This window comes from Notechis scutatus, chromosome 2 (genome assembly GCF_049901735.1).
Source record: "Notechis scutatus isolate UNSWTSFEM ecotype Mainland chromosome 2, rNotScu1.2, whole genome shotgun sequence".
In the NCBI taxonomy this organism is placed as follows: domain Eukaryota; kingdom Metazoa; phylum Chordata; class Lepidosauria; order Squamata; family Elapidae; genus Notechis; species Notechis scutatus.
This window is the reverse complement of record NC_142010.1, coordinates 112,563,139-112,587,047: the sequence shown is the minus strand read 5'-3', so window position 1 is coordinate 112,587,047 and position 23,909 is coordinate 112,563,139. Positions and strand designations below refer to the sequence as shown.

Sequence of the window (23,909 nt, the reverse complement as noted above, 5' to 3'; positions counted from 1 at the left end):
GTACAGTGGACTGGACAGTTGAAAAAACATCCCAGAAGGCAGCAATAGGGAACACCTATATGGATGCAGCCAAATCTGATTTGAAGGAGATTTCATTTTATTACTTGTCTTAACAGCTCTAGGAAGGAAGGAAACTGTTCTTTTTGGCTTTCCATTCCATGGGATCATATTACCATTCCTTTCTTCCACTCTCTGAATATATTCCTAAAATAGGACTAAACATTTCCGAAGTTACTGACATAATTGTGAAATGGCACTTATTTATATGCATGTGGTGCACGTGCACAGAGCTCTTAAGATCTTGGTGGATTCACAGCTTGCCTCTCTCATTAATCAGTCTCTGCTGAAGATTAAATTCCTTCTGACCATTTTTGCCTGAGTCTTTTTGACTTTGTCAGTGTTGCAGCTACTTTTGACATTGAGGCTATTCTCTTCTGATAAAAGAGAATATCTGTGGTTCAGGGTTGAACTGTGTGGTCCCTGGTGCTTTCTGAGCTTGGTTGTTCACTTGCACACATGCTCTTGTGCACTAATGATGTTCCTGTGCACTGCCAATGTTACCTGCTCAGGAAATGAAACACCTGCAAGCAAACAACCAATCTCAAAGAGCACCAAGGAAGTCTTTGTTTCTGCAACATCCAATAAACCAGAGAGCCTGTTCAATTCAGAAGACAGAATGTCAATCAAGAAGCTATCGGATGAGGTCTGGGTCTTAGGCCCTGAGATAAAGTACAGATGTGGGCCTTGAGGTAAATATATCACAGCATTTCATTCACTATATTGCTAAACCATGGTGCACATTAACTATGGCTTGTTAATGTTAACAATAATTGTTGCATGATACACCTAGAGCTAAAGGTTTCTCCATCCAATCATTTCCAATTCTAGAGGGTGGTACTCATCTCTGTTTCCTAGTCAAGGCTGAAGCTTCCATGGGCATGACTATATGTCAAGGTGCATGGAATGCTGTTAATTTTTCACCAAAGTGGTACTTATTTATCTATTTACATTCGCATACTTTCGAACATTTAGGTTCTCAAGAGCTGAGGCAAGAACGGAAGCTCACCCTGTCCTGTGGTATTAGGATCTCAAATGGCCAACCTTCCAGTCAATGAGCCCAGCATCTTAACCATGAGACAACAAACTTCCATCTAGACCTTCTATAGGGAAAATTATGTGACCTTTTCAATCTCTAACAACTCTCCTATTTGCAACTTTCCAATAAGATGTTATATCAGGAAATGGTCAAACAAATAGCTCCCATAAACTGAGCAATTAACTATCAGTCTTTGAAAAAAAAATGGATTCCTTCTCTACAATTATCCGATAAAAGTCATGACACTGTCATATGTTCTAGTTAACACATAACAAGTTCATTATTTCAGACTTTTAACTTTCTCTGTCTCTGTCTCTGTCTCTCTCTCATGAACCCCAAACAAAAAGAAACACTGAAGCAAAAATATATTGATATACAATACTGTAAATTGAGGCTATTAAGTAGCATAGGATGATTAACACTAAACAAAGATTTTGCCAGAGGGAACGCTAACAAGCATGAGAAAAACAAATCTTGCTTTCATTTATTTTTTCCTGTCAATTGAACTTTCTCCAATCTAGATGATATGACATCTTAGTTTAAAACTTGCCCTAGTTTTCATTTCATGCCTTTTCCAAATTACTCTTAAGAATCCAAAATGTGACGGATATATATGAGACCTGATATGAGCTCAGACACACAAATACAGTGGAGCAATGATCAGTCAGAATGAATAATCAGAGCAATAAATTTTTATCTTTTCTCCAAGAAGCATTAAATAATTCATAAAATCAGTGATGAAAATGACTGAATCTTAGCTTTGTAAAATCCTTTTGCAAATTAGGATGAAGGCAAGACACGTAAAATATGTACCTTGCTAAAATTTACATATCAAGGCACCATAAAAATAGCAGATGATGAGAGAGACTAAGCCTGTGAAGACAGATGCACAAAATAAGTTGGCTTAATACCTAACCCTGTTCAGTTTCATGCATACTTCAATAATTATGAAAACAGCCTTCAGTGCCCAAAGTAGAACCCTTTTAAAGAAACTCATTAACCACCTAACTATACTGTAAACAGTGTCAACTAGAATACAGGCTAACCTAGGTCCTCATCTATAGAAATCTGATCAAAGTCTTTGAAGGTGGCTCTGGTTCACCTCAAAGGAATTCAAGAATTCTTACTAAGTAACACAATCCTTCTAGAAAAACAAAATGCTCCTTCTCAAGCACTCAAAGAGAAAACCAACAGGACAATATTAATCTCATCTCTTCTGGCTGGAAGGCAAACCTCAACTTGTATTTATTTATTTTTAATTCAGCTATCCAAGAGAGGCTAACCCCTCCGAATCAGTCTTAGCTGTCTCCTGAAGAAGAATGGGTTATTCGTGGTTCTATTTTAGATCTGAAGAATCCAAAAATGGGAGGGAGAGAAACAGCAAGGAAGAGAATAACCATAAGATGAAGAAGAGAAGAGATACTTTTAGAAATGAAGATGGCGCCAAACACCCTGGCAGAGAAAGATCTATATATCTTATCTTTTCCCTTTCCTGCCTCCCCTTCTCCACCCCCCAGCCTTTTCCTTGTAGCATTGGCAAGACTTCAGAGGGCGATGACAGCAACCAGAGACCTGGTGTCATCACTCTGTTTTTGTTCCACACCATCTCTTTGATTCCTATTCCAGAAACAAAACCCTGCCGATCCCAGCTGTGACTGACAAAGCCAGTTCCTTGTTCTGGTGACTAGAGTCAGACAGTCTGACAAGAGAGATGCCATTTAGACAGCTGAATAGAGAGCAGCTGACCACAGGCTGGGGAAGACACCGTCAGTCCTGTTCAGTCCAAGGCCAATAGTCCCAGTTAGGAATGCCAATTAATTACCTGAAACTGAGGGCAGTTTTGTTTGGCACTGATGGACCTGGAGTCTCTGATGAGGGGAAGAGTTATTCAGATAAAAAGAAGATCACAACAAAGGCCTACATTGTGACATAAGGAAGACCCTCCAGAAGGATATGGACAGATGCAGACAGGTATTTAACCACCATGTTGGCAGAATAGAACAAGGTGTTTTTCATGGAGTAAGGATACTACACTCAGAGATATTCCAGAAAGTATTGAAAGACAGAAAGTCTGCTTAGCTAACCTATTTGCAACAGTGACAGTAATGGTCAGCAGGTAGCTTAGTTATATATTCTCCTGTTTCTGGAACAGGAGAGGGAATGGATACACCAATGCTAGGGTTCTCCACACTTTTTCTTCCAAATACTAATTCTGCCCAATATACCATAAATGATAATGTTTCTCGGGATGCCAGTAAGCTTGTTTATCCCATTCTGTTCCAGGAAGTAATTGTTTTAAGCAGTAATGAAAATGAAAATAATCACCACCACCCTTTTTTTACGGCACCTGCCAATGCAAACAGATATGCTGAGCCAATAACTAATTCCTCATCTAGATCCAGAGTGGTTATGACTTTGTGCCTAGACATTGAACAGAGGCATTTGTTGAATACCAGCCAACTAGAGTAAACAGTAGAGATCTTGTTTCCAAACATTCTGTCACAAGGAAGATCTATCAGAATAGTTGATGGGCATTCAAGCAATGTTCTAGGAGGAGGAACCTTGTGACAATGATAATGGAATTCTGGACATTATAGGTTTCTTATAAACCAGACTGAACAAGAAAATGGCAGCAAATACCTTGTGAGGGAGGGCATAATTTTGACTCTGTCCTTCATTGGTATGCTCTGTTCTATTAACTGATTTTTCCCCATATTTGTAATCATCAGCTCAAAACATTAATTTGTAACTCTCGCCCAATTCTCCAATGCAAAGGATTGGATGCCATGCATTTCAAGAATGTTCAGAACATCTTCTGTTTGGCTGGATTCAGATAACTATATTTTTGGGTGGAATTATTATTAGCAACATTACAAAACAAATATCTGACACTGTGTTCATTTCATTGACACTGTTCTTCTCATTCTCAGTTAAAGCCATTTACTGATGTCTTCACATAATCAAATGTATGCTGCATTGCCTTTTATGCTCCTTGCTGTATGATACCTGGTTACATGCAAGAAAAAGTGCCTTTATATGCAAGCCATTTATAAACTAAGGAGAATAGGACAAGAAAATCCCATTGATGATGTTACCTAGTTTGGTAATGAAACACTGAAATAAGCTTGGAGAACAAACCACTGCCAAAATCTAAAACCTGAGCTACAAGTATTTTCTATTATTTCAAAGTGCCTTCATATTCAATTACCTTTGTTTTCTTCCAATGACCATAATTAAAATAGCCAAATCTTATTGGGTATGCAACATTTGATATCATATTCATTATGTGAATCTCCAATCTCCAGATACCCTATATTAATACTTTAAAAAGTAAATAAGGAAAAGTTGCTTAGAAGCAAACAGCAAATATGATGGCAAAATTAATATTGTTGTATTATTTAAACATTAATGCCCAAAGTATGACATATGCAAACACAGTGTTTTAGAAAAGATTTCTATTCGTCAAATTGCTATTTTCACACTGAAAATTTAAACTAGGGAATATTAAACATCTAACCATATGTTAATATTGCAAGTCAAAACTCTTCACCTCATATAAATTTACATTAGGAAATCCTTTCCTTCTTTTTTTATTACTGGTGTGAGTGGTGTTCCTTGAGCAATCAAAGCATAAGTTATGCAAGTCTCCAAAATACATAGAAATAACTGTGTGAAAGTGATTTAAGAAAAACTTAAAACAGTTCAATAGGGACTGAGCTTACTCAATATAGGAAAGGGAACAGAAGACAGTATCAATGTATAGCGCCAAAAATGATTTACTTTCTTACTTGCTTGAGATTATAGGCAGCTCCTAACATGAGACTTTGAGTAGCTAACAATTCCCCAACAAAACAATGTTAAACTACAAACATGTGATTGAAAATTAACATTAAACAACAGTCAAATAAAAGCCAAGAACTGGCATTTGTTTTTTTCATGAGTTCAGGAGCAACTCAAATATCTATGGTATCCTCAAATGCTTTACAAAAAAGCCAGGTCTCTGAAATACAACAGGGATGGGACCATATAGCACTTAGCATTTAGACTTATATACCACTTTACAGTGCTTTACAGCCCTCTCTAAGCGGTTTACAGAGTCAGCATATTGCCCCCAACAATCTGGGTCCTCATTTTACCGACCTCAGAAGGATGGAAGGCTGAGTCAACTTTGAGCAGGTGAGAATCGAACTGCCAAACTGCTGACAGCCGGCAGTTAGCCAGAAGTAGCCTGCAGTACTGCATTCTAACCACTGTGCCATCACATCCTGGATAAACTGTTCCAGAGAAAGGGAAAACCAGCCTATCACTGATATTCTCAGGGATGATACCCATAACATGAGGGATGATACCCATAACATGCCCCTCTATTAATTCTCACTGAATAGACAGAAAACAATTGGAGTAAGCAGCCTCACAAGATACTCAAGCCCCAAACTATAAGGTTTAAAGGTAATAATTATCTTTGAATTGCACCCAGAAGTCAACTGATAATCAACAAACTCCTGCCACAAGGAGACACATGGGTAACAGGGAGAGAGAGCCCAACACCACAGGAGCGGCAACATTTTGAACCAACTGTAGGTTCCAAGAGGTCTTCAAGTGCTGTCTATGTAGAAGTAATTACAATAGTCAAGAAATGAGGTGAAAAGGACAGTGAAAGTGACTTTCCATAACCAAGAAGCATTCCATATGGCTATATTCTGTTACAAATCTCACTTCTTTTTTTTTAGTATTTATGGCATATGTTTGTTTGCTCTTACCTAGAAAAGCAGAGGGTGAGACAGTCCCATTGCTTCTGGCTACCATGACACTAATGCCCGTCTCCACAAAAGGTACAGAAAAATCAATAATTTGTGAGCGTTCCTCATTGATGGTGAGAGACCCAATGGCCATATCTGCTCGCTTGTAATATACCTGGGAGGTTGAAAACAGAGAGAGAAGGCATGAATAATAATGTCCTTCAACAGAACCAGCTCCAAGTGGATCTTATACTGTACTGATAAATTTCTGCTTGCTTTTATTTTAATCTTAGCAAATTAAAGGATGAAAGGTAAATATGGTCTGAAGTTCAATTGTGACTCTTAGTGAGTCTCTGAATACATCCATGTAGTTTCTTGGAAACAGTATGTACGTCTTTGAGCCAGAGTTGTGTTTCAAGATGACAGCCATACAATTCTGTTAAATAAACAAATGGTTTCCTGTTGTCTTCTTCCACAACTTCTTTTTTAAAACTTCCCAATGCAGCCACAGCCCTGTTACTCTCTGGAGGTCTCCCAATTCAAATTTTAAGCAGGCCCAGCCCTTCCAAGCATAGACAAGATGGGATGGGTCCTGCCTCCCTGTTGAGGATGAGCCTTTGTGTCTATGCTTGGGAATAAGACTCACAGAGCTTTGTGGGACTTATTTTCAAGGGATTAAAAAAAAGGTTGTACCTCAAAGAGACCTCTCTGCATGGCAACCCTACAGATAGTATGATACTACCATTATTTCAGATCAAGTGTGCATGTATTTAAGAAGAGTTTTCGTGACTGAACATTTCTGTACCTGGATGAGTCCAATCCTTAAAAATGTGTTCGTGTACCATCAAGAAACAATTCCCCACCATATATCACTCTCCCAACCCCATTTCAATGTCAGGATTGCCACTGATGCCCTTAGAGTAGAGACACAAGCAAGGAATAGTTCTGGCCAGAAATAGTGCAATGCTCGATTCTTTTACAACTCTGCCCTTTTTCTCATATAGATAGTTCCTGAAATGCTTCTGAATAGACATCCAGTTCAGAAAGATTTAAAATTCCTTCTGGGACACAAAATAGGAGAATCCCAAAGTGGAATGTCTATTTCTTTTCAGGCAGCACAGAGAAATCTGTTCCCTGCCATTCAGCTAGATGAAAAATCCTAACTATGCTGCCAGTCAGTCTAAATATCCCAGTTAGCACCAAGAGGTAAGGCTCTTGACACTCAAGCAGCCTGTTATCTTATTCAAAGGATGGCCTAATTGCAGAGCGGCAGGGCTGAAGACAAACTCTTAAGTTTCATGGAAGGTATGCCTTTTACACATGTTTATCCAAAGACAAGTCTCCACTCCCAGGTTAGCATAGCTCAATGCCAACCTGACTATAAGATTCTAGTTCCATTTCACAATCCATAAATTTCCCCAGAAAAGAGAGTAACTCTCTATTTCGTAAGCTATCTTCTTAAGGCTACCATCTCTTAAGGCTGAAGCCCACAGACAAAGTTGAGGACTACTGAGCGGTGGGTCTTCTTTCTTGTTGAGGGATGCAAGAATGATGTATGTGCAGGGAGGTAATTATAGAGTTTTCATTGTCTTTGATCTAAGCTAAGTCAGCCTTTAGGTATGTGCTATAGTTCAGAAGGATTGTGTAACTTTAGAAGAGAACCAAAGTTGCATGTCTGCTTTTATTTTCTCCACATGGAGAACTTCTGACAAATACCAGTGTAAGTGTATGTGGTTAAAATCCAAACAATGAGACTTTTAGGTTACCTAATTCCTTACCTCACCAATCATGCCATTCCAGAAACCATCCACTATTTTACCATGTTTCCCATTTGTCACCAGGTAGAGATCGTAGGAGAACTTCACAGTCTTGGCTAGTTTCTTTAGGATGTCAATGCAAAAACCTTTGCAGCAGAGTTTGGTATATGGGTCCATAGGTTCAGTCCCACTGAAAAAAGATAAGAAGTCACTCAACAATCACACTGATCCTCAGTGTCTTCCAAGCAAATCATGCTAGGACTATGTACAATTGCTCAAATCAAAGCCTTGAGACATCCTGAACCTAAATCACTAGGCCCTGGAATGTTTCTTTAGAACCACATTATAGTCACTAGCCCAATTCCTCTATTTCAAAGTAAAAATAACTAAACCATTACTGGGATGTGGCAGCCCTATATCCTTATTGCTATCTACAGTCCTGTTGTCTTTAGAAAAACACAGTCATAAATAATCAGCTTGCCAGCTTAGCATGGCACTGAATAATGGGCATGCCATCACAGGATATGACACATTGTAAATGAGCTGTGTAACTTCATCAGTGGCTAGAATGGCTAATGTTCCACATTTGTTATTTTCTGGAGCATCTCCTTGGTGTGAGGGCCATTAAAGAAGGCAGGGATGCCTACACACAAATGCCCAGACACACTCCAGGTGTCAACATGTACTTTTTCTATTATTACTCTTTAAGCCAGGGAGGGGTAGTCTTAGGTGTGTTGTTTGTGTGTGTGTGTGTGTGTGTATAGATAGGTAGGTAGGTAAGTAGGTAGGCAGGCAGGCAGATAGATAAGATAGATAGATAGATAGATAGATAGATAGATAGATAGATAGATAGATAGATAGATAGATAGACAGACAGACAGACAGACAGACAGACAGACAGACAGACAGACAGACAGACAGACAGACAGACAGATAATGGATGGATGAACAAAAATACCAAATCCAATTTGAACATCTGGCTAGCTGTGCGATGTACTATAATATATTTTTAAAAATATTTACATAAGTAAAAGCAAATATGAAGAAAAAAAATGAAGAAAAAAGACAAAGAAAGAAAGAAAAATAAGAAAAATAAGTGCAAAAGCAGAATAAGAAAAAAGTAGTTCAAGAAACAAGAAAAAATATGCTACTTCTGACCTTCTTTTCAACAGTTATATACTCATTATTCCTTCTGCCTCTCGATATTACAAAAATCTCTTCAGTCAACTCTGATATCTTTACCATCAATTCCTCCACTGTAAGAATTTCAGTGTTCCTTCAAAGAAGCTCACTTTCATTAAATGAAACATAAAAACAAAAATCCTAAGATTCACCATTTGGAGTGCAGTGCCGAGTAATGGCTCATAAGGGCAAGGACTTACTACAAATTCAGAATCAGGATGCTTCTGAGAATTTTAGATTGGTACCACAATCGAGCTCATTAGTCCTTTTACACAATTTTTTTGCTTTCCCTAAGCAATCTAATTTAGGATGGAAAAATATGTTAATTTTGCAAAGTACATTACAATAAACTTAAGGAGATGATATGCTACCTTTATCATCAAGGCAGTTGTTAATCACATCTGTGACCAATTATGGACCCAAGAGGAGAGGAAAGAACATAAGGAGTGCCTTGATGGATCAGGCCACTGAACCCAGGATCCTATGTCACCTAAATAGTGGGCACACATCAGAAGTGTCCAATATTTTTTATCAATAGGACTGAGGGAAATCATATGATATTTAGCACACCATCAAGCAACAGGAGAAAATATCATAGGAAAGAGGAACAGGCTGGAGCTCTTGCAGTTGAAGGAAAATTTACCAGGCAAATCTCACAACTTCCTCCTTACAAGGAGGTTTGGAATACTGTTTGTTTTCATATTTTTAATACTATTGTATAGGTTGGTTTCAAATTTACTTCCTGATTGGTAAAAGGAGGCCTCCCCTTCCCATTCTCACCTTTATTTTTGCTATTGAAAATTGGCCGTTTTGCAGACTTTTGAGGGAGATGTGGTAAGCTGAAGGCATCTTCATGAAAACAGAACCAAAGAGCACAGTAAAGACCAAGGAACCGGTAAATAGACTGACTCCTTGGAACCTCTCCAGATAAGGATGAGAGATCACCCACTTGTGCTCCAGATGGCTGCTTCTCATGAGGAGACTGCAAGATAGCAGTTTCCCACAGGTTTGAGTACACGGATTAGGGTCCAGGTAAATTTGGAAAATTGTCCTTTACTATAAGGTTCTGAAATTTACTATAAAAATAAATAGTCTCTCGTGGGAATTAGACTTATTTTAGCTATTTTGGTTATGGTTAAGTCACAACAAAAAGAAATTACTTTATGATTTTAGAAACTGGACACTGGAGGAGACTAAAGATTCTAAGCGGAAGGGGGGAAAAGTATAAGCTTATGATGTCAGTTAAAACTGGGACTTACAGAATGAGAGAAAACATTATATCAGAAACATTAAAGAGGATCTTTGAAGAATGAAGCCAGAAACTTCTATTAGTTTTTCAGTTTAAATTTATTAGGGGAAGAATGTAACTTTCTCCATTGAGCAGGAACATTGATGACACAATCTTGACGAGAGAATTGCAGAGGTCAGCAACAGACAAATGATTAAAAGGTCTCTGGGTCCCAACATGTATGAATGCAGATTGATTGCTAGTGCCAGCTACTTACCTCCCTTCAACCAGCCATAGCCTTAAATCTGCAAACCATGTTATCCGCTATATCAGGGGTATCAAACCCGCGGCATCACAGCAGCATCATGTGATGTCTCGGGGCTTTTTTCCCCTTCGCTAAACCAGGTGAGGGCAGGGCCAGAAGGTGATAGTTTGACACCCCTGCACTATATGCTTCCAGGAATCATGCCTGATTATTCATCGCTCAGGCTGAAGCAGAAACATGAATCTATTCCTGGTTCTGTTCAACACTGACCAAGGATTTCCACTTTCAAACTCTCTGATATTTTAAATCACAGCTAGATAATCTCATTTTTGCAATCCTGAGAATCTGAATTTAACTGCAGAATTCTGGTAGCACAGTTGCAAAGTAGCACAGCTTCTTGTCATTTCAGGAAATAGTGGTCAAAATAGGACAAATACACTTGAAATTGCAAACTATTACTCCCAATCCTAATCTGTTATTCCCCCACATGCATAAGATAGCCATACTTGTTTTGCATCACCACTCCATCTTGACTTGACTTCAGTCATGAAGATTACCCATGTTTCAGAGGAAACAGCATTTCCTGCTCATCTAAGACTATCAATGTTTCATTTTCAAGCATCACTACAAAATTACAGCTATTTTTATTAATATGAAGCAAGGATTCTTAGCCTGAGGTCTATAGACTCTTGGGGAATCCATGAATAAATTTCATGGAGTCCATGAACTGGGATGGGGAAAAAAATCCCTTCATTTTCATAACCTATAATTGAAATTTAGCTTTCCATTCGACAATGAATATATGCAACAAAATAATATGTGGCCTCTAGATTTCAAAACTGTTTATTAACTTCAACTTCAAGGTCATTATCCAAAACCAATATGCCCTTAAAAAGCACACTCAATATATGTGGTTGAGTGAAGTATTATCAAAGGAGGCTGTAGTATCTGGTGTAAAATACGTTGAACTTGAAGCCAATAAGTGGCAATAGTCCTAACAGGTAGATATAGCAATGGAAACATTTTGTTTATTTTATATTTCCTTTCTTACTTGCAACTTTAAAGGCCCTAGGACATGCCAAAAGGGGGTGGGGGGGGGAGGCCAGTAAGAGTAGAAACAATTTGCAGCTAACTAAAATTTTGACGGTGGCACACAGGAGTAGTTTTCCCTGTTAAATGTTTCAAAATTGAGATCTCCATTGATTGATAATCATTTTCATCAATCAAAACAACTTTTACGTCTAGTATCACCTTAGGAAGTGCACAAATGGCATTCCAAACAAATGGCAACTATTCTTCCATCCATGACCTAATATCCATCATGTTTGTGTTCATTTTATGCAAATTTAGTTAACAGCATGAGATCAATTAAAATATAGCAATTCCATTCATGTATCCTGCTCTTTATATGCTTCCATTAGGATTCATATTGTTTCAGACAGAGATACAGAATAGGCACTAGGGTGTATATTTTATCATATTACCAGTGCCAATCATTCTTTGACCCCGCTGGCTGAGAGGGATGAAACCTATAATCCAACACATCTGATGGGCAGCACATAAGGAAATTAGCACAGTAGCTTCTTCTGGGCAATGTGGTTGAATTGAAAGCCATCCCAACATTACTGACTTGAATGCTAGACTTGGTCCCTTGACCCATGCTTTAGAGGGGTTGCCTATCCCTGAATTCATCCTTTAATTTGGAAAGTATTCAAAGCTTTCAGCAATTACTATTCACCATTCCTTCTTTCATGGAAAATCTAACAGAGTGAAGGATTGACACACCTTCTAAAGCAGGGATCCCCAACCTTTTCGACGCCGCGGCCCGGTTCCGGCGTCAGCTGGGCGCCGCCATCTTTTTTGCGAAAAATCACTTCCGGTGGCGTCACGGAAGTGATTTTCGTCAAAATAAGCGGCACGCGCTCGGTGAGCTTTTCGGGTAGAAATGGCTTTCTACCGGAAAAGCTCACGAGCGCTACGCCGCCATCTTTTTGACGAAAAATTGCTTTTTTTACCAAAAAAAGATGGCGGCGCCCAGCAACCAGCGGCCCGGTAAGGCTTGTTCCGCGGCCCGGTACCGGTCCGCGGACCGGCGGTTGGGGACCCCTGTTCTAAAGAAAGGACACCCTCTCTCAGATGTTCACCCAAGTTGGATAAACATTTCCATCTTATTAGTATGCCAATAAGAAGATAGAAGCAGGAGCAATACTGAACAGACAAATGCATAAGTGACACATGGGTTCTGCTACTGAGGGAGACTCTTGGCTGATAACCTTTAGTTTCAGTTAACCTAAAGGTTTAAACCTAAATTATTAAACTCACTTCAACAGTTATCTGATTCCCTTGGTGAATCATGGAAAGTGGACATCGGGGCTCCAAATTTCACTATCATAATCATAAAGTTAATAGATTGTGCCTCCCTGTCCACGACAGATAAATTGGATTAAATCTCGCAACACAATGAAAGACTGAGGGATGACCTAGTCTGGAATTGTGGATAAATTGTCAATCCTATCTGAAGAATACCAGATGGGAAAATACTTTATGATGAAACAGACGGCAAGTTAAAAACAAACAAAAACAAATGAATAATGGTGGACAGTGAAGTAAGCAATTAATTTAGGAATAAAATTAATGTAACTGGTTTTACATGAGAAAACATGTTGTGGTTTCTGGGAAAAGATATATATTGGAAGCCAGCCCCCTCCTCCCTTTAGCATTGGCTCCAGTTCTGCTTTCTCCTGTTCCATCCTTTGAATTCTTCCCTCTCATTTACCTTACGGAGGAGTTGGTCTGTTTCCGGCAAGGGACTGTATTGCGGACACATACTCCAGTGGAAGGATCTGTGTTCTCCACAATCACAAATGGTCTTTCTTCAAGGGTAGCCACTGTGAGGTGGCGATTATCTGACATGGGCTGCAGGAAGGATCCATAGCGTGGCCACACTGGATATTCCATGCGGATAATTCCCTTTTCCCATTTCCCCACCTGTGCAGTAGGAAAGGAGTGGGGGATGCTGTTGGAACCATGCAAATAAGAGTGCTTTTGGACTTTTATATACCATTGTCAATAGGATACATAAACAAGGCTCCTTGAGAATTGTTATCATCAACAACATCAGAGGAGAAGGAGACCATATGGAAGAAGAGCCCACTCTCTTACTCTTACTTTGTAGCTTAAAGCAAACCAGTAGCGTGAAGTGATCCTTACAAGATTAGAATATATATATATACCAGGACAGATTCTAGACCTCTGGGACTAGATACCGTTGAAAGTCTTTCCTCTACTCAGAAAAATATCTATAACCTTTGGGTAATCATAATCTAGAACAATTTGACAAACAGTTTGACAGTAATCACTGAATAATGAGTGATCTGAGACTATTCAAGTTCCATCTGTTTTATATTGGATACAGCAGTTAGACATTTTATTTCTGTTATCCTCATGGATGGTGATCATTTTTGCAATCATGCTGCAAACAGCATTAAGCCACAACACTTCGCAAATAGATATTACTATATTAGCTTTAAACTGTGCTGGATTTTTAAATGACCCCGTGGAAATAGTCTAGGTAATTATGTTTATTTACAAAGATTGGAAATGAACAGGATATAACTCCTAGCAGAAAAAAAATGGATTTAAAATGGAGTAATGGGTACAGAATTTTCGTTGCTGTTGTCCTGGGAATATTTGAGCAACTCCAATAAGTAATTATAAAATGGACAACCTTGCCTTTAAGCCTGTTCTCATTATTCTTCTTACTTAGACACTGCAGCCAACCACGGACTAATGCACCACCCCAGAAAACGTGAGGGCTTTTTCTTACTGAAGAAACAATTGTTCAAAAAAAATAATACCATAGCATAGGTTAAAATAAAGAGCTGTGGTGGAGTAGTGGTTATAATGCAGTACTGCAAATTACTTCTGCTGATTTTTAGCTGCCAGCAGTTCAATTCTCATCAAGCTCAAGGTTGACTCAGCCTTCCATCCTTTCAAGGTCAGTAAAATGGGGTCCTAGATCATTGGGGGCAATAACCGCTTATATTGGCCTCTAAAGCACTGTGAAGTGGTATATAAGTCTAAGTGCTATTACTATTGCTATAATCACTCTACTTATGCATGGAAAGCAAGGGGGGGAATCTATTTATCAATATGCTAAGATAGTCATCCCCTTCCTGTGGCCCTTTTGTGTGAGAATAGGGGAAGGAAGGAAGGAAGGAAAGAAGGAAGGACGGACTAAGGCTTTGTATGACTAGATTGAAGTCGTAAAAACGTAAGGGAGACTATAATATGGCCTTGTTGGATTTTGTGAAATAGCAATAGCACTTAGACTTATATGCCGCTTTATAGTGCTTTACAGCCTCTCTAAGAGGTTTACAGAGTCAGCATATTGCCCCCAACAATTTAGGTCCTCATTTTACCCACCTCAGAAGGATGGAAAGCTGAGTCAACTTTGAGCCTGGTGGGATTCGAACTGCCAAATTGCAGGAAGCCGGCAGTCAGCAGAAGTAGCCTGCAGTACTGGACTATTTCCACTATGGAAATACCAGGAATGAAGCTAGGATGTTTTCAAGCTTTTAAAATATTCTTTAAAATCTTGCTAGTTTACAAATTATGTTTTTATTAGATTGTATTTAAATATGTAGGTGTATGTATATTTTATGGAATAACTGAGTGCATGCATTTTATGTATACACTTATGTACATATAACAAAAATGTCAATTAAAAAAAACTGGTTGTGTTACCATAGCCCAAGAAAACAAGAAACACTTAGGAACATTTTGTTTGTGATTCCCAGAGGCTCACCAGTCTTAGCTTAAGTATAGAATGAGTATTATGCCCCCTGTTCTATCTTGGTTTTTTAAAATATACTGCAAAAAGAAAAAAAGAAAACTGTACATTTAACATATTACTAAAATGTTGTAAAAATCAAAAGGCTTTTATTTAATAGCTACACAACATTACAGTAAATGTAGGTTTTTCCCCTCTTGGAGAAAACAGCCTAATGGAAATAGGGCTTTTTTCCCTTAGTAAATATACATTCTGCATACAACAGCAAGGACCTTTGAAGCACAGCCCTCAAAACATGTTGCTCTTCCAGATATACCTCCCCAAAAGCTTGAAATTCATTAAAAGTTTCTTTTTTTAAAAAAAAAGTTTAAATTAAACCTTACAATTTCCATTGTTTCAAACCAAATTCTATTATTTATAAAGGTTCTGAAATTTACAAATTTCAAATTTGGGACCTCTAAACAGTTCCTTTAAAATTTGGTTTTACTCTTATTCTCAGTGGAACTCAATAGAATATTATGATATAAGGAAGAACGTTAATATAAAGTGGAGAATTGGGGTGGGGGAATTTTTGTTTATGATCTGGCATGTCTCCTAAGCAGATCCATGGAGTATTGGAAGCAGCTAAAAGAACAGTTTACCCTAAAGTTGCAAATGCAGATAAATTTTAAATGTTTGAGTAGAATTGTATTCTTTATTCCTAACAGAATTAATGAAAGCTCAGTAGTAAATTACTATGACATATGGAAAACACTTGAACAGAGAAAGTCATATCATAAAGGAAAAGTGATAATGGAAAGCAATTATACAAATAGCTCATTTAATTAACACCAGTATCTTTCTACTAATAGTGTTCACCTTTCAGATTATTTTTGTAATTATCCAGAGATAACATAAAACCCAATCAAATATACATAGATAATCTACAAAGAGGGAAAATTGGAGAAATACTTAGATACCACAAGCAATTTGTTTTCCTTTGTGATTTTTTTGCCAGTTGCAATATAGAAAATTACATTGCAGATGCTTAGATGTCCATTTGTGCATATGGAGAGCAGGAGAGCAACCTCATCAATATTCTCTCATTAAAAGAAATACAAAATTGCAGGAATAGATTCTAGCAAAATTGATGGTGCAGTCTAAATGCCCAGCTAGCTAGAATCATTCTAATATACCTCCAGTTTTCTGGAACATTCTAGGAAAATGGGGTGAGAGCTTCAGAGCGAACAGATTCCTCAAAATTAAAAACCTAGTCAGAATGAAATGTCCTTGGAATGGCAGAAATAGCAACAAAATATTTAATATCGGCTCAGGACATATTTGAAACTGAGCAAAAAACAAAGCATCACATTATTTTATATAAAAATATTCCCCTTTTTTGCTTAAGGTTGCCTTGTTTGAAAATGTGATCATTTGGGCTGATTTGTGAGGAAGAAAATAAATGAACAGTTGCATGTTACTCCTACAACATAAAATGCAGTCTTTCTCACACAAAAGGTTATTCATAAAGTAAACACAAGTAAAAATTCTTTGCCGCTTGAGATAGAACTTAATTCAATTACTGTTGTCCCTTCAGGATAAATGAATACCAATGACCTATGGTGGCTTCCTCACTTAGCTTAATGGTACGACCAACCCTGTGAAGCACAGGCTGCATCAAACATGGGCATGATATGTGATATAACAATGTAAATTAACATGCAGAGCTTTGAAGCCAAATATCTAAATAAATTTCTCTCATTGAATCCTTTTTCTTCTAAAAAGCACTAATCATATGCTCCCCAGTAAAAGGAAAACTTGGAAAGCATTGGTCTCTTATCTTTTGGATTGACACTGATATTTAATGATGTTGTGGTTGACTCTTAATTTTTTTTGGGGAAGACAGTAATTTATTGGCAAGCTTTCTAATATGCCAACATGTTCTTTAAAACCTCCTTTAAACCCCCTTTAATCTCTGGTAAGCAGAGATAAGCCATAAGCAGTTTAAGCCAATCTTTTGCACAACATTTGTTGAGTTTTATTCTTTAATTCAATTTTTAATGACTGGAAAGAAGCAACAAAGTCATCTTGCACAACAAGCATTCATCCAACTGAGTTATGTGCCTTATGGCATGTGATGCAGCAAGCCTCCACTGCAAATTAAATAAATTAGTTGTGAACATACAAAATAAATGAATCTAAATATTCATTTCATGGTGCTTCAATTTGTTTATCAAATGAAATTATTTATATTAATGACAGGGTAAAAGAAACCCTGCACTGCGCAAGTAAGAAGGACAATAAGAGGTGACTTTTGAGGACAGTCAATTGACAATTTTTGTTCAGAATCCTCAGACCTGCCAGCCTGCTGTTGCAAAAGCCAGAAAGAAAATGGGCTGTTTTAATGAATTCCAGAGAGGTGCCTATGCCCAACCTAGGTATAAAATCAGTTTTTACGAATCATGTGTCAGATGTGCATAGCCCTAATGTTCATAACAGAGATAAGGTTTTAAATACAGTCTAAGAGTTTTTGAGTCAGTCTTTCCCATTTTGCATTTTCAAAAATGTTGGTTTTGTAATTGTCTTGCTCAGTTGTGGGCTTCAAATTTTTTTCGCAAGGGGCTCTCTGCCCTAATGACTGACTGGCTGGCTGGGTGTGGCCAACTCGATATTGCTTCTTTGCCCTAATTACCTAAAAAAAAGATAATATACCAAAAAGTTGTTTATTATTTCGTGCATTTAATACTTAAATAAAAGACTGGGTGAAACCAGGCTTAATAGCAGTGACTGTGAGAGGGATCTTGGAGTCTTAGTGGAGTTTCTGGTGAATTGCGTGATTCTGATTATTTGGGAATTAATCCGCTCAGAGGCTAGTGGCTATGTTATCTGATTTTCTCAATGGCTCTCTCTCTGAAGCACTGAGTGGATTGTTTATCTAGCTTGCAACACTTTTACAAGGTGTGAAATGCTTTTGGCTGAATGCCCAGAAGTTTGATTAAGCCTATTAAGAGTTTTCCCTTTCTGAGGTTATTGGGGGCTCTCCAAGCCCCACAGAGTCTTAGCTAGGGGGGGGTCTCCTGAGCCCCTGCAAGCCCCCAGCAGCCCACCCCTGGTCTTGCTGGCTGGGAATTCAGAAAGACATGGTCTCTCTGTATCTGAGGGAGAGGTGGCGGTATCTTAATCTAAAGAACTCCCAGATATGTAGATATCCTCCACTGTTTCCAGTCACAAGGAAATTCAATGGAAAATAAAAGTAGAAAAATGATATGAAGTCAGATTGGCTTCATCTGCTTATGTATCACCATTAGGTTTGCATTAGGTCCAAAGTAGTTCTTTCAATCATTGTCAAAGCCTGCATGGCCCTAATAATAGATATTAGTGGACGTTGCAATGCAAGCTTAAAACTGGGGGTGAATTATAGACAAACCCATTTGTAGAACAAGGAAACTATAGTTCTAAGAGACTATGCACTTAAGACAAGATATTGGGAAGGCAGGGAGGGAGGGAGGGCCTTACCATCTCCCAGAGTCGATGCCGGTTCAATGAAATCACCACCATGGTAGGCCTCACCATGTAGCCACCTTTGTTGAAGGACAGATCCCTGTTTTCCCATGTCACATTGAGTAAATGCCTACGGAGAATAAGGAAAGTAATCAATCTTATGTTTTGGTATAACATTTTCATTTTTTTGAAAGCCAATACTCCCAAGATTGGCCTTGCATCCTTGGTTTATCTTGTACAAGTAAGACGGCAAATGGGCAACTTTATATCAAGGCCTTGCTGCCAGCTAACATCTCTAAGAAGTCTCCAATGTCAAATGCAAAATGGGAGAAAGCATTTTTAATGTCATATTTTGGAAGTCTGACTATGAAGAAATTATTTATTAGTTAAAACTGTATGCTGATCTTTTCATTTCCAAGGCAGCACACAGGAAGGGAGCTGCTCCACTTTTAGCCTCACAGGCCTTCCAAGTGGATTGGGCTGGAAAAGCCACTCAACAATTACCACCAGCAAGTGAGAATGTCAAACCAGTAGCATCCACTGTCCGGGCACCAGTTCTCAGTGGCACTGCCATCCATTTGTTGCCTCGTGTAAAAGGAGGCACAATCCCCATGTGGGCTGTGATTGGTGGCACTGCCCAGGACCACCAGCAAATATTGATCTGCTTATTCAGTAGGCTTCTCCCAAACTTTGTAATTGCTACAGATGACATTGTCTTTTTGTGGTCTACATTTTAAGCATATTTAAGAAAGACTTGTTTTTAATGCATTCAGTTCAGCTCTTTAGATCAGGGCTCTTCAAACTTGACAGTTTTAAGACTTGTGGACTTCAACTCCCAGAATTCCTCCTCCAGTCATGTTAGGCTCAGGAATGTTGCCAAGTTTAAAGACCTTTCTTCTAGAGGAAGAACCAATTTAAAAATGAAGATAAAATTAAAATAAAATAGGCTCAAAGTGCTGCGATTATATTCTTAGTTCAGTTTTTTTTTTTTTTTTTTAAACAAAGGAGCATCAGTGTGTATAGCAGAAAATGGAAAGCTGGCTGCTCATTCTTACTGTCACCATTTCTTGGAGATAAAGTTTCCTGGTGCGATTGGTCTCAGATAGAGAGGAGGGTTGGGTGAGAAGGCAGTGACAACAGCTTGGTCTGACCTCTCCACATGCTTTATCCTAGTGTTCCACTCTTCCTTCACTCCCTTGGTGGTATAGGTAGTCCTCGACTTAAGACCACATTTAAGCCCAAAATTCCTGTTGCTAAGCGGAACATTTTGAAGTGAATTTTGCCCCATTATAAGAGCTTTCTTGCCACAGTTGTTACGGGAATGAGTGCAATTAGTCACTGTTGTGGTCCGTCAGCTGCCAGCAAAGCTAGCAACAGAGTCAGGTGAGGAGGAGGTGGAGGTGGAGGGGAAGACTGGGCCAGCTTCAGAGTCTTTGGAAGGCTCTGATAAGGAAGCAACATCAGAGACAGAGGCAGAGCCGGGGCCTTCCGTCCTGCCCCAAGTGGAGAGAGGCAGCTGTCTTTGGGGCCTGAGCTGAGTGAGAGGGAGGAACAAATAGGGCCCGTCCCAGATGCACGTATGCGTAGAGAAGAGAGGAGAGGAGAGCCATGGAAGGCAATAAGCTGGCTCTCAGGGAAAAGGAGACATAGGCTCTAGCCAGCCCCTCCCTGGCTGGGAAATAAATAGTAGGGGTTTGAGAATGGCCTGTTGTCACAGGCAACCATTCATTTTCCAGTGTACATCAATCAAGTTGGATTCCTTTACAAGGTTTGTCGGGACTAATTGCTCTGTATTTGAGGTGCCAACTGAGTCTCCCAGCTGGGAAATCATAGGTAGTGAATTTGCCATTGTGAACTTGGTTTCTGCTTGGCTGAATCACTGAAGGACTTTTTTTCATTTTGAGTTCTCATGTGAACTGTTCGTGCCCTGTTTCAGAAGGGGAAAAATGCCTTCGCTTGTAACTACTTATTTTTGGTTTTGTCTATCCAACATGAATAAAGACTGTCCGTGCCCTGTTTTAAAAAAGGGGGGGCTTGTTTTACTCGTGAGTTAAGTGGTTTCTCATTGCTTGCAAAGGCTGGGTCAAAACACTCACACGGTTGTTAAGTGAATCTGGCTTCTCCCATTGATTTTGCTCGGCAGAAGATTGCAAAAGGGGATCATGCGAACCCAGGACACTGTAACCATCATAAATATGAGTCGGTTGCCAATTTTGATCAGGTGACCATGGGGATGCTTAAACAGTCATAAGTGTGAAAAATGGTCATAAGTCTCTTTTTTCAGTGCTATTGCAACTTCGTAGGAGCACTAAAAGAACTGTTGTAGCTTGAGGACTACCTGTAATTATAATCCCTGTTATTTGAAAGGGAAAAGAGAGGAACCAGGATCCTCTTACAGCTCGGTGGTATGATGTCCAATGAGTCTTAGCTCCTACAAAACCAAGTGCTCTGAATTTCAGAAATAAAAGACTTGGGTCACCCTTTGAGACTAATCATGGTGGATACACCCTTCATCAACCCACTTCACCGTGATTGAGAATGTCACTCGTTCCCAACGTCCAGAAACAATAGAATTTGAGGCATTCTTGAAAACTTTCTAAAATTAATAGTTATAAAGTTTGAACTCATTCAGAGACTGTCTATTTTAAATCAGAATTCAGGAATAAGAATGTGTTCTTAGGCTGTTAAGGATCAGGATAAGTGTGCACCGCGCATATAAGTTCTCTGATTGCTCCTAAAATCATTAAGCTTCTCTTGCTATGGCTGCACTTCTCTCCCACTGTCTTCTCTCTTCCATTGAATAAACACACCTTTTCACCATTTCAGAAATTCATGCAAATATCTGGCTATGAGAAATGCTGAGGAGAGGTGTGTGTTAATTTTTAAAGCTACAGTTATTAAACTATAGAAATCTAAGGATCCTTATTAGGATTACTGCTAAACTTGCCTCTCACCTAGCTGAAAAGGCCCATTATTTCACGATGAAATATTGTTGTCAATCAAATTCCGATTTCTAATACCCACTAGCATCGGTTTAAATCAATGTTACCTGTACTGACCTATAGAAAGTGTTCGTTGGTGTGCTGGAAGGGGTTTTGCTATTGCAGTCCCTGCCCACGATGGGGAGATAGCCATGGGCCTTGAAATAGCTCTCAGCTCCGATAGCAATGATAGCCACTCCATCCCGGACCTTTTGTCTCAGGTTCATTTTCCAGCTTTCTGTGGCCACACTGACGAGGCCAATAGGGAACGAGGTAGGTGGCACATCCATGTTCCCCACCGTTAGACTAGGCACAATCCAGACATAGCCAGGGCCGATCAAACCGGCCTGCTCGACCACCTGGAAGAGGAACTCTGCCTCATCTGGTGAACAATAGACGATCATGACTTGAGCATCTATCTGGCGCAGCAACTTCTGCAGTTTGGAGATGCTCATATCCTGGGACATCTCGAAAGTCAAGACATCCTGGATTTCCCAGCCAAAATAGCTGGTGTCTGTGAAGGACCGAATTACATCCAGGAAGATGCTATATCCTGGATAGAGGCTGGTGATAACAGCGAAGGAGCTCCAGTCGTATTCCTCCAAGACTTTGAAGATCACTTGTATCTGTTGTTCAATTGAGACACCCAACTGTAAAAAGGCAGAGCCAGGCTCCTAGGAAAAAGAGAGAGAGAATGAATGAAGAGGTTAAGCAAGATTTCAGCAAACAATGTATATTTCTTGATATCTTATCTAAGCCTCTCCCAGTTTGGTGCTGTATTTCAGTTTCCATATTTTTTTCAATCAGCTTGGCCTCTATGCAAGGGAATGTGACCTTTCTGAAAAGTTGGGAAAAGCCATCCCTATCTATATTATCTCAGAATAGTGGCCTTAATGAACATTTTTGTTCCTATTCCTAACATTTTCTAATTCAGTACTAGTATAGCATGTTGCAACTATGAAGTCAGAATTCATCCTGGTTTTCAGCCTTGTCACCTATTTACTTCATAACACTGGGCCATATCAGGATATCTGCTTTCATATGAGAGAGTCATTTCCAAGTAAAAGCAGAAAGCATTATCACTACAACAATCTCTAAATCTATTGTGAACTTAAATTACAGTAATCATTTTTTAACCAACACCTACTAGGTCTGCTTCAGCAACCCTGTATCAGGTATTCTGACTCATTGTGCCTTTTAAAATTCCTAATTCCCACTCTTTATGTGTCTTTTATGTGCATTTCACACTATTTCCCCCTAATATACGGTGGATGTAGACATAATACACATACACAGGAGACCCATGTAGAGAAAACAATAATTTTCCTGAACTCCAAACTACTGAATAAGCCACCGCACAGCAATGGAATATGCCATAGTCTTTAAAACAAAACATGAACCTTCACTTTTTCTTTCCAAACTTAAGAATGTTCAGTGTAACATTTTGTACAAAGATCATTTATCACATTTTAATAGTTTTCTAAACAAACCGGCCAAGTTAGTGTATTAACCTTTATCCTTGATATATTGTTCTTTATAGTAAAACCTACAGTCTTAAAATACACATATACAGTGGTAATTAAGCCCTTTCTTAATATATGTGCATTGATATTTTTAATCATTTAGAAAAGGGGGGGGGGGGTATGCTTCTGTTGCTTGCAGAAATTCAAATGCAAGTTATATGTAACTTTTCAGAGCAACTTACTGTAATCTCCAAATAAACTGTGTTGTTTTTCTTTAAAAAAAGTGGAGAGATCTAAAACAATCCCAACAAAGTGGAATCATTAGAAAGCAAAGATTTAATATGAAATAAATTGGGAGAGAAGGTGGGAGACAAGCTGTCTCAGAAACTAAAACATCAAGCTCCTTTTTAAGTACAGTTATTGTACTTTTATGTATCCTAATATGACAGTATTTAAATTGGCTTTCACTTAAAGCGAGGCATTTTTGTGAGCTTGTTCTCTTTAAAGGACAAATTATTCCTTTTTGTCATGTTAAATTTCAATCTTTTCTTCATACTAGGATAGTGGGACCGCTTTATGCCTCCTAAATGTGGATTTGCTTACTGTTAAGAGTTGAGATGTGGAGTGCTGCATTTTATATGTGTTAATTAATGTTTTTAGACTCTGTTTGGACTTTTTGCTGACACCTGGATTGGAGAGAATGTTACTTATTGGATTTGGTTAAGAGATGAGTTATGGGAAGAAGAACTTTGTATATGTTAATTAAGAGATGGTGAAGAGATTGGGAAATTCTTTAGACCTGTCAGGATGAGAGTGTGAAGTTGCTTTCTTAAAGTTTTTCTTTCTTTTTCTCTTTCTTCTTTGCTTTCTTGCATCTTTTTCTATTTCTTTTTCTTTTGTATTATCTTTTACTATTGCAATTAAAA

At 38.7% G+C, this 23,909-nt stretch overlaps 1 protein-coding gene across 1 annotated transcript in view; it reads right to left on the bottom strand.

Annotated features, from left to right (window-relative positions):
* GRIN2C (glutamate ionotropic receptor NMDA type subunit 2C) overlaps nucleotides 1–23,909 on the bottom strand; it is an 87,991-nt gene that overhangs the window by 29,670 nt on the left and 34,412 nt on the right. The window contains exons 3-7 of the mRNA XM_087955832.1: nucleotides 21,599–22,194; nucleotides 18,555–18,669; nucleotides 13,044–13,255; nucleotides 7,614–7,782; nucleotides 5,857–6,010 (exon numbers count right to left, since the gene is read on the bottom strand). Coding sequence (XP_087811958.1) covers nucleotides 5,857–6,010; nucleotides 7,614–7,782; nucleotides 13,044–13,255; nucleotides 18,555–18,669; nucleotides 21,599–22,194 — 1,246 coding nt within the window. The remainder of the gene's footprint in view (nucleotides 1–5,856; nucleotides 6,011–7,613; nucleotides 7,783–13,043; nucleotides 13,256–18,554; nucleotides 18,670–21,598; nucleotides 22,195–23,909) is intronic.